Raw genomic sequence first — 12,128 nt, forward strand, 5'->3', positions numbered from 1 at the left:
AGTCATCATTACAATTTCTGAGTGAGTTTTACAGGCGTTAATGTAGGCTTTCAAAATTCACTGTTCCAGGGGAACAAAATATTTGAATAAAAAGTGTTAGGTTTCAGGCAATGAACCGATGATATATTTATGGCACGTGTGTGCTGCCCAGAGCTGGTAGCTGATTTTTCACACTTGAGTGTGTCTTTAGCCATTTTGGCATATAAATCCGCTGCTCCTAACTTCCTGTTCCTCGAGTGGGATTTCATTTCCAATCTCAGCCAATGAAGCCTGCCTCGGGATTAAGAGGACTCTTAGTCCTTTTCTCTTTGACATGGACTTGTGCTGGAGATTGGTCAGGTATAACGTATTTGCAGAGGAGGGTTTTTTTTTTTTAAGTGTTTAAAGATGGAGCTTTCAATGTGACTTTTGAATTATTCATGATTTTGGTCTCATTGAATCCTAGCAATAGCTGAGGATACGTATAGTGAAGGAGGTCTATTTTAGATGCTTGATCTTGAGATGTTTTCTGAGACTCAAGAGTCTGCCCCAACTTGAGAGTTGCTTTTCTCAATTCCCCTTCTCTTCTGACCCCTTTCAGAGCGTGTCAGATTCCTGGGGCTCAAATACTTGAAGTGGGTTGAATGTAAGGAGCGTGGGGGTGGCCTGGAACATAAGGAGACACCTCAGGACTCTGTGAGTGTAACATGCTGGAAGGAAACCTTATCTAGGACTCCGTCGTCCTTGACATTATTCTTCATAAATCCATCGTGTCTGAGAGGAAGAATTCAGCCCTTCCTATGTGGAACAATCAATTGTCTTTGTTTTCCTTATGCTTCTCCTGTTGTAGCACTAAAGGCTTCCTTCCTGAGCAAATGGGATGGATGATTGCCCCACGCATGAACTTTCGCTTGTCAGTTTCTGATGTCGACCTTTCAGAGTTTCCGTAGGAATGTAAATGTTCTCAAGTTATCTGTTTCACAAGGCCACCCAGATCTGCTGTGTGAGTACTTGTAAGGATCATAGCGTGTTTATTGTACGCTTTTCTTTCCTTTACTCAGGAAATATTTTAAAAGACTACAATAAAATCACATAAATACTCATTGACCCACTCTCCAGCTTTATGAAATCCACAGTAATTGGCTACACTTGCTTCCATTTTAATTTCTGGTAGAATCAAAATTCAGGTAAAGTTGAAGTCCCCATGGCCACCCTTGATTCTCTTCTCTTCCCTCTCTGCCCAGATGGGAGCTTGGTCATTTTGCATTTCTCTATGACTTTATAATTTCATTTCAAATAGGTGGACCCATAAACCTGTGTTTTGCAGGCACTCAGAACTTTTATTTCTGTTTCATCCTATAGCTTCTGTCGTTGTTCAGTGCTAATTAGAGGTTTATAAGTGTAGGCTTGGTTTCTCCTCTTCTCTGGCATGCTATGAGTGAATCCATCATAAATCGTCTCCATTTTCCTGTTGATAGGTAGAACACGTCCATGTTTGTCTGTCACATGTAATGTCTGTACTTGGCCATTTGTTTTGCACGCTCAGGATCATGAGGCCACGGGTGTGCGGGTCGGAAAACCAGCTCTCTCTTGCCCCATTGTTCTCTAACGTGGTGTGACAGTTTAGTGTTCCCAGCAGAATGGTAGCTGTTCTCATTTTCACCAGCACTTGGAGCTTGCAGATATCTTACTTTTTGACAATCTGAGGGGAAGATAAGAATAACTCAGGCTGAATTTTTTTCTGAACTTGTAAATTTTTAGATGATAATAGGTTCATATGTAACTGTGTAATACTTGGCAGTTGTATAAGACATGATACAGAAAGATAAGTGTACCTTTCACTCAATTCCATCTGTGCTAACATCTTGCAAAATAGACTGCAATATTACTTCAGGATGTTGACATCGCTACAGCCAAGTCACAGAACATTCTGTCCCAACCAAGAGCCCTCAGGTTGCCCGTTGACAGTCACGTCTACTCTCCTGAATTCCACATGCCGCCTCGCTTCCCTCCCACCTCAGCCTCTTAGCTCTGGCCACTAGACACCTATTCTCCATTTCTGGAATCTCGTCATCTCAAGATGCTCCCTAAACGGAGTCATACAGTATGTTAGTCCCAGGGACTGGCTTTTCCCATCCAGAAAATTCCCTGGAGATCTGTCTACATTGTTGTGTGTATCAACGCTTCCTTCTCCTTTGTTGATGAGTGGTATCCCATGGCATGGTTATACCATCGTTTAACCATTCACCCACTGAAAAGCATCTGGATGTTTCTAGTTCTTTGTCATTATGAACAGAGCTGTTATGAACATGTGCACCTATATGTGTGAACGTGAATTTTCATCTTCCTGGGATAAATGGAGTTCAGTTTCTGGGCCGCACGGTTTTGTTGTTGTTCAGTAACTCAGTCGTGCCTGGCTCTTTCGTGACCCCACAGACTGTAGCCTGCCAGGCCCCTCTGTCGTTGGGGTTTCCCGTGCAAGAACACTGGAGTAGCTTGCCATTTCTTCCTCCAGCTCATCTTCCCAACCCAGGGATCAAACCCACGTCTCCTGCACTGGCAGGCAGATTCTTTGCCAGCGAGCTGCCGGGGAAGCCTGGGTCATACAGTGGTCATATGCTCAGGTTTTAGAGAAACTGAGAGGCTAATTTCCAGGGTGGCAATATTTTCCATTGCCACCAGCAACGTTTGAATGGTTCAGCTTCTCCACAGCCTTGTTAACACTTGATGTCGTATTTTTATTTTAGCTACTCTGATAGGTATATAGGAATATTTTCTTCTGACTTTATTTTATTTATCTTTTACTTTACAGTATTGTAGTGGTTTTTACCATACATTGATGTGAGTCTGCCATGGGTGTACACGTGTTCCCCATCCTAAAGCCCCTGCCACCTCCCTCCCCATCCCATCCCTCTGGGTCATCCCAGTGCACCAGCCCCGAGCATCCTGTATCATGCATTGAACCTGGACTGGCAAATCGTTTCACATATGATAATATACATGTTTCAATGCCATTCTCCCAAATCGTCCCACCCTTGCCCTCTCCCACAGAGTCCAAAAGACTGTTCTATACATCTGTGTCTCTTTTGCTGTCTCGCATACAGGGTTATTGTTACCATCTTCCTAGATTCCATATATATGCATTAGTATACTGTACTGGTGTTTTTCTTTCTGGCTTGCTTTACTCTGTATAATCAGCTCTGGTTTCATCCACCTCATTAGAACAGATTCAAATGTATTCTTTTTAATGGCTGAGTAATACTCCATTGTGTGTATGTACCACAGCTTTCTTATCCATTCGTCTGCTGATGGACATCTAGGTTGCTTCCATGTCCTGGCTATTATAAACAGTGCTGCGATGAACATTGGGGTACATGTGTCTCTTTCAATTCTGGTTTTATCGGTGTGTATGCCCAGCAGTGGGATTGCTGGGTTGTATGGCAGTTCTATTTTCATTTTTTTAAGGAATCTCCACACTATTCTCCATAGTGGCTGTATTAGTTTGCGTTACCAACAGTGTAAGAGGGTTCCCTTTTCTCCACACCCTCTCCAGCATTTATTGCTTGTGATTTTAATTTATATTTAAATAATGGCTAATGATGTTGGCTAATATCTTTTCATGTGCTTATTTGCCATCTGTGCATGCTTTTAGGGAAAAGATTGCAGGTTATATAATTTTCATTTGGTCGGTGAGTTTTCAGTATCCTCTGAGGGCTCCTTTTAGTATTCCAAGTCAACTAAGATTTATGTTTAGTGAAGACCACATAAATAGCCAGCTTAACTGTTTATATCTCACATCCTACCCAATCCAGTCATTTTAGGGTATTGTGATATTCTTCTAGAACCTAGCCCACATAGAAAATTATATTAGGAAATGATTCCCTTTCTCAGATACAAAAATTACTGTCCAGTTATATTTAGAAGGGAAAAGAGAAAGCACTACAATCACTCAGTTTCTGTAGAAGCATCAGTCAGTTCAGTTGCTCAGTCGTGTCCGACTCTTTGCCACCCTATAAATCGCAGCACGCCAGGCCTCCCTGTCCATCACCAGCTCCCGGAGTTCACTCAGACTCACATCCATCGAGTCCGTGATGCCATCCAGCCATCTCATCCTCGGTCGTCCCCTTCTCCTCCTGCCCCCAATCCCTCCCAGCATCAAGGTCTTTTCCAATGAGTCAACCCTTCGCATGAAGTGGCCAAAGTATTAGACTTTCAGCTTTAGCATCAGTCCTTCCAAAGAAAACCCAGGACTGATCTCCTTCAGAATGGACTGGTTGGATCTCCTTGCAGGCCAAGGGACTCTCAAGAGTCTCCTCCAACACCACAGTTCAAAAGCATCAATTCTTCGGCACTTAGCTTTCTTCACAGTCCAACTCTCACATCCATACATGACCACTGGAAAAACCATAGCCTTGACTAGACGGACATTTGTAAGCAAAGTAATGTCTCTGCTTTTCAATATGCTGTCTCAGTTGGTCACAACTTTTCTTCCAAGGAGCACAGCTGCTCGGTTTTAGTGTTTTGGACAAGTTGTTATTTCTTCATCCGCCCTTAGTTCACCCTTTTACACATCACAAATCTGTGCATACAAACGTGGAAACAAGGGCTTGCTTAGAGGAGCTTCAGTTGAACATGGGAGATCAAAGACGCTCTATGCTGCTGCTGCTAATTCACTTCAGTCGTGTCCAACTCTGTATGACCCCATAGATGGCAGCCCACCAGGCTCCCCCGTCCCTGGGATTCTCCAGGCAAGAACACTGGAGTGGGCTGCCATTTCCTTCTCCAATGCATGAAAGTGAAAAGTGAAAGGGAAGTCACTGAGCTGTGTCCAACGCTCAGCGACCCCATGGACTACAGCCTACCAGGCTCCTCTGTCCTTGGGATTTTCCAGGCAAGAGCACTGGAGTGGGTGCCACTGCCTTCTCCAAGATGCTCTATACTTCATAGCAGAAATGGTATAACATATTGATAGTTACAGTCTTATGATGCCAGCTCTTTTCAATGACTTTGGAGAACTGGATCAGAAGATTTTATTTCATGTTGAAGGATGTATGTTTGTATGGGTATTTTCAGAGGATGAAGTAATCTGCTGAGACCATCTTTAGCAGAATTGCTCAGCTCTAAGACTTTTTTTTTTAGCTTAGCAGCAGAATGCTGCTGCAGCTCGTGGGGTTGCAAAGAATCAGTCATGATTCTGTGACTGAACAACAGAAGGATGTTCTCTTTGTTTATATTAACTGTGCTAAAGTTTTCTGGGCTGATATGTGTAACAGCAACACTAACAGAAAGTTTTTCTTTTCTACTTCTTAGCTATGAAAGTACGCTGCAGCTACTTTTGGTTCTATGCCAAGATTAAACCCACACTATTTCACAATTTGTACATGAATCCTGATGAAGCATTTTTAGGAGATGACTGCCCTGTAACCTACATTTCACCAGATGCTCATTATGAATTTTTCTACTATTCTAATAAATGTGGCATCGTAACCAAAGTAAGAGGAATGGCTATTTTACCTAAAATCTGAATGTTGTATGGTTCCTTCAATAGCCCCCAAACCAGAAGTCATTAGGTTTCTATCTATAATATAGCTGGACTGGTTTCTCTAATAGTCAGATTCAGGACAGAGGAAGTTAAGGAAGGAGATGATAAATACCTACTTTCTTATTGGGTAATAACTGCAAACTCTAATGTGAACCTTGTAGATATTAAATTCAGCTAGTGACAGAAAAGTTAGGAAGATGGCAAGTTAGAAAGTTTCCACATCTCACAAGCTTATCATGTGACATGGCAGTTTATAAAGTGATATATTACAGTTTATAAAGTTTGGCCTGGTGCAATCAGAAGGAGGAAATAATGTAGTTAAGCATCAGAAGGTTTTTCAAAGCAGATGTTTCACATTCTCCAGCCCCACCCAATCCCGCTCACCAGAGACTTTGACAGGCCTTACTGGGCACAATGAATGATCAACTATACAAACTGCTAGAAAAAGTTTGATTGGGATTTTGGCTTAATTTTAAAAATGTTAGCAGCCTACAAAAATTTGCTGTAAAATTACTTGCTATTTTGCTCCCTATCCCAGATGGAATATTAAATAATGGAATTTTTCCAGTCTAGCTGAATGTCAGATATTGGGTTCCACAGAAAGCAAAGTGTAAGGTGGAGTTGAGCATACAGGATGTTCTATTAAGAAGTGTCTATTTTTATGCCAGTGCCATGATGTTTTGATTAATATAGCTTTGTAGGACAGGTTTTTTCCCCAAGAGGAAATAGTTCTGTTGATACAGCTATAGATTCAGCGTGTCTGTGGGAGGGACTCCGTTTAGGATCGTCTTACGCTGCCATCCTGAACCAGATGGAGTGTAACTCGTGATGCCCCCAGCTTTGCTTTTCTCTATTGCTTTGACTATTCAAGGTTTCTGCAGTCAATACAACTTCAGGGTAGTTGCTATTTCCTGTGAAAAGTGTCACTGGGGTTTGGATAGGGATTGTATTGACTCTATGGAAAGATTTGGGTAGTATGGATATTTCAACAATATTAATTCCTCTGATCCACAATCATGGGATAGCTTTCCATTCTTTGCCTTCAGTTTCCTTCACCAGAGCCTTGTGATTTTCAGCACTGGATATTCTACTTTCTTAGTTAAATTTATCACTAAGGATCTTATTTTTTGATGCTATTGAAAAAATGGGACTTTTCCCTTTATTTTTTCCATGTATTTTGTTGTTATTGTACAGAAACACAACAACTAATTTCCCTGGGATTTATAGTGAGTAGAGGCAGCTCCCAGGTTCCAAAGTGCATTCATATGGGCTTAAAGCTCATACTCTCTACACTAAGCAGTATTCCAGTTTTACAGCAGTGTTTCTCAGAAGGAGGTATAAGCAAACTTTCTTGAATTTGAATCACAAAGATCTTTTTTCATTCGGTTCAGGAGTACTGATTGCCTCTTCTACACAAGCATTCTGCCGGATTTTAATGCTTGTGTCCATTTAGAAGATGGCTTAGTTTCCCATGAATGGATGTTGACTGTGGTCACTTTTAGAGAGCTTGAAGGATCTACAACTTCCTATTCAAGTAATTATTAAGTTTCCTGAGGCTCTTGAGACAAACATCTGCTTAAAATCCTTCTTTGTCCCTTTAGACTTTCCAGGAGACTCTTCTGCTTCAGACCAAAATCAAGTATCTCTCAAGTAACTCTGGAGACATGGCTGAAATGCCCGTGTCCTGTGTCGTCACGAAGCAAGCATGGTAGGCCAGGCTCCCGCCCAGGCTCCCAGCTCCATCTTAGTTTCCAAGATGAGAAACTGACCCTGAGAGAGGAAAAGGCATAAGTAGGGGGCAGAAAAGACACAACCCTATTGGTGACATCAGTTTGTTGATTCCTGGCCCTATATATTTCAGAAGTTGTTTCAGTTGTCTTCTAGGGAAAAAAGTAGCCTGCCAGGCTCCTCTGTACATGGAATTTTCCAGGCAAGAATACTGGAACAGGTAGCCATTCCCTTCTGCAGGGGATCTTCCTGACTCAGGGCTTGAACCTGGGTCTCCTGTCTTGCAGGCGGACTCTTTACCATCTGAATCACCAGGGAAAACCTATATATATTACCAGGAATACTGAAAAACAGAATGACGATTTTTTTTTTTGATACAACTGTCAGAGTCACTGAAAATCTGATATATCTTAACCAGATCTTAATCAAAGCTAGCTAGTTTGAAGTGTGAACCCACATTCAAGGTCCCTGAAAGAAATAAGAAAAGTCTGAATGATCGTATATGAATTCACTAAAGATTCAAGGTCAGCATACTGGACTCAAGATGTAGGGAGAGAGATGGAACATACTAGAACAGAATCCATAGGTTAAGATTAATTTTTTTGGTATCTTACCAACTTTTAAGAAAGCCTGTAATAATCAAGCATTTTAGATCACAGCAACTTTGATCAGGTCTTGGGAAACTTCTGATTGTTGGTAGGACTTTATTTGGATAATTTTTCTGTGAGTTTCTTCTGGTTAAAATCTTGAACTGAGTTGTTTTCCTCTCAGTGATGACAGAAGAGCCTTACTACACAGTGTTCTTCTCATAGATAATAACGATGATAAATAACAGCTAGCAGTTATCAATCACCATATTCCTGCACTGTTCCAACACTTGTATAAATGGATTTGTTCTTCATGACAGCTCAATGAGATAGATCCTGTTATGCCAATTTAGGGGTAAGGAGGTTGAGGCAGAGTGAAATTATTTACCTGAGATCATTTTCTGGTAGATGGTAGAACCAGGAAGTAAACCCAGAGTTTGGTTTCTAAGCCCATGTTACTCAACACCACAAACACCACCTGTGACGTTCTGGAACAATAAGCAGAAATCAGTCCATCTACTAGTCATAGGAATTTGGTCTGAAGTTCAGCCTTGCAAACAGTAAGGTCTGAATAGCTCCTAGATTCATGTGACATTTCTATATTTTCTTCTCTTACTTTAGTATGTACCCTTTTAAATTTCTTATCTTTTTTTGTAGCATGTACCCTTTGTCAAATGAAACTGAAAGTGGAGATGATGAAACCAGCTCTGAAGACATGGAAGTTGCTTATGTATTGCAGTCACAGTAAGGGTCCTCAGAACTGGCGTTTTACGATTTTGTCCATGTGTGTCCTAGACAAGAGCCAATACAGTTGGCAAGGAAATGGCCCCAGTTTGTATTAAGGCATTTCGTGCCTAAAAGGCTTCCAGTTCAGGAATGGGCTGTCCATGCATTCCTTGCTGTGTGTGTTGGAGGTGTTGCTGATCATGTGCTTTTGTTAACATGTCAGTAACTTCCAGGGATCCCATTTCGGTAAGAGCTGTTCTTCTGGAGTATCATATGAAATTCCATGATAAATGCAAAGATGAAAGAAATATCCATCAATTCCAACATCAATGAAGTTCTGAATCTTAAAAAAAAAAAAAGTGTCAAACTGAACCTACAAAGTGAAGGCTTAGATGCGTTGGTAATCCCGGGTGATGTGAGCTCAGAAGTGCCATAATGCTGGGTGGTTACTTCTTCCAGGAAGGACTGAATACCTTCAGGCGGTACTGTTCTTTCTCCTTGAGCCACATCTGAAGGGATATTAAGATAAATCCACATGCATGTTGATTTGGGGTTATCAATAAGAGGTGGAGCTATGCAACAGAAAGTATCGGGACAGTCTTAGAAAATTTCTGTTGAACCTCGTAGTTTAGGGAGGCCAAAGGATCCTTGTTCACTTAAACACACATTGCACTTGAATCATTACACACTTAAGGATATTGTCCCAAGGGTAAAATGTTTTCCTTTCTCTTGAATTCTCCTCTTTCACTTTTAATCTATACCCTCTCTCCCATCCACACCCCCACACATATAAACTGCTTTATTACTGATGAATAACAAGCTCACTGAAATAGTTAAATAATGTTTATATTGGGACTAATTTTAAATTTTCTTCTATTTCAGGAATAATCTGAATACTATATTCTCTCTGTGTGCCAAATGATGTAACTTACTAGAAGAGAAGAAATGAGATCTATGTTCAAAGGCAACTTCTGAAATTGACTGTTTAGGACTGAAGATTTAGTGTGCTGTTTTAAAGAAATCAGAGAAGCTGGCATGGAACTGAATGATACCCAATTGTCTATTTCAAAAGTCTGATTTTTGATTTTAAATCAAATGGCATGTTACCTTCTTATCTTTTTTTTTTTTCCCCCGAAAAGACACTACCCCTGCTTTTAACTCCATGGAGACTTATTTATGAATAAAGTGTGTTCTATTACCTGTCTGTACTTATTGAAGGGCTATGTCATTTTAAGCTTTGACGCTCACTATAAAGAGGTTTTTAAAGGCAAAATGACTAATTCTTCCCTGCTTGGTGGCCGATTCATAAGCTTAGCTAAGATTCAGAACTAGCTGGATCATTTATTCATTTCATGAGCATGCTCTCATGGAATTTACATTTTGGTAGGGGACAGACTATTAAAAAAATCACATTCTATAAATTCCAGGAATGGGGTAAATGCTACTTAGGAAAAACGCCTGGCAGAGAAGAGAGATTGGTAATATCTGGGTGGAAATGCCTGCCTGGAAGGTGGCTGGCAGAAGCCTTGAAGGGCGTGAGGGAGTGAGCCGTGCAGGCCGGGAGGGAAGGTTCTCCCAGACGGGGGTTCACAGCGAGCCCGCGAGTGGGGAAAGTGCTAATAAACGAGGTGAGACCCTCCTCCCCAGAACAAGGGGAGTGGAGAGGGGTAGGTCAAATAGCCTCTCAGGACTGACCTGACAACCTTGGTTTTTACTTGAAACAGAAGGGAGAGTCCCTGGAAAGTCTCCGAGTGACCAGATCTGACTTCGGTTTGTTTTGTTTTGTTTTTTTACCGGATCGCCCTGGCTGCTGCGCGCAGAACAGACACAAGGGGGCGCAAAGGCTGAGCTGTTCAGTCGCTCAGTCGTGTCCGACTGTGACCCCATGGCCTGCGGCCCCCAGGCTCCTCTGTCCACGGGACTCTCCAGGCAAGAAGGCTGGAGTGGACTGCGATTTCCTCCTCCAGGAAAGGCTGGGTAGGGAAACCAGTATTAATGTCGGTGCCCTTGAGTGGGAGGGTAGGGGGGCTTGGTAGACCAGTTCTCAGAGTTCTCATCTTTGGGCCATCTTTCCCTTCAGGGGGCTAGACAAATCTGGAGAGTCTTTTTTTTTTTCCTTGCAAGGAGAGGTGGTGGTGATGGTGGTGTGTTACTTAAGACTACAGGGTACTGGCCAGCGACGCCTCTGAACATTCTACAGTGAGTAAGACAGCACTCCCTACCTCCACCTTCCCCAACCCCCTCAGAAGAGAGTTACCTGGGTTGAACTTGAGAGCCCTGGGTTAGATAGAGCAGTGGAATAAACAGAAAGTGCTCAGATTTTGAAGAGATATATACCTGTATAGACATATCAATATAATCAGAGAAAGGTTTGCGAAGAGTTGGATATGAGGGTATAAGGGAGGGATCCAGGCGATTTCATTGATGTTTGGACTCCTGGTGGGAACACCAGACCACCTGACCTGCCTCCTGAGAAACCTGTATGCAGGTCAGGAAGCAACAGTTAGAAATGGACACGGAACAGCAGACTGGTTCCAAGTAGGAAAAGGAGTACATCAAGGCTGTGTATCGTCACCCTGCTTATTTAACTTCTATGCAGAGTACATCATGAGAAACGCTGGGCTGGAGGTAGCACAGGCTGGAATCAAGATTGCCAGGAGAAATATCAATAACCTCAGATATGCAGATGACACCACCCTTATGGCAGAAAGTGAAGAACTAAAAAGCCTCTTGATGAAAGTGAAAGTGGAGAGTGAAAAAGTTGGCTTAAAGCTCAACATTCAGAAAACGAAGATCATGGCATCTGGTCCCATCACTTCATGGGAAATAGATGGGGAAACAGTGAAAACAGTGTCAGACTTTATTTTTCTGGGCTCCAAAATCATTGCAGATGGTGATTGCAGCCATGAAATTAAAAGATGCTTACTCCTTGGAAGGAAAGTTATGACCAACCTAGACAGCATATTAAAAAGCAGAGACATTACTTTGCCAACAAAGGTCCATCTAGTCAAGGCTATGGTTTTTCCAGTGGTCATGTATGGACGTGAGAGTTGGACTGTGAAGAAAGCTGAGCACCGAAGAACTGATGCTTTTGAAATGAAGTGTTGGAGAAGACTCTTGAAAGTCCCTTGGACTGCAAGGAGATCCAACCAGTCCGTCCTAAAGGAGATCAGTCCTGGGTGTTCATTGGAAGGACTGATGCTGAAGCTGGAAGTCCAATACTTTGGCCACCTCATGCGAAGAGTTGACTCATTGGAAAAGACCTTGATGCTGGGAGGGATTGGGGGCAGGAGGAGAAGGGGACGACCGAGGATGAGATGGCTGGATGGCATCACCGACTCGATGGACATGAGTTTGGGTGAACTCTGGGAGTTGGTGATGGACAGGGAGGCCTGGCGTGCTGCAGTTCTTGGGGTGGCAAAGAGTCGGACAGGACTGCACAACTGAACTGACTGATTTCCTCTAGGTCCTTGTTAAATATTTCTTTCATCTTCTCAATCCTTGTCTCTAGTCTGTTTTTCTGTAACTCCATTTTGTTTTAAAGATGTTGGATCATCTTCACTATC

General features: G+C 42.2%; 1 protein-coding gene across 1 annotated transcript; it reads left to right on the plus strand.

Annotated features, from left to right (window-relative positions):
* Positions 1-263: 263 nt before the first annotated feature.
* Positions 264-9,484, plus strand: OOSP1 (oocyte secreted protein 1). The gene is made up of 5 exons (XM_068989405.1): positions 264-339; positions 5,290-5,471; positions 7,123-7,229; positions 8,494-8,580; positions 9,445-9,484. The coding sequence occupies exons 1-5, from the start codon at positions 264-266 to the stop codon at positions 9,482-9,484; spliced, it is 492 nt and encodes a 163-aa protein (XP_068845506.1).
* Positions 9,485-12,128: the final 2,644 nt, after the last annotated feature.

The sequence above is a fragment of the Capricornis sumatraensis genome, chromosome 16, assembly GCF_032405125.1.
Source record: "Capricornis sumatraensis isolate serow.1 chromosome 16, serow.2, whole genome shotgun sequence".
In the NCBI taxonomy this organism is placed as follows: domain Eukaryota; kingdom Metazoa; phylum Chordata; class Mammalia; order Artiodactyla; family Bovidae; genus Capricornis; species Capricornis sumatraensis.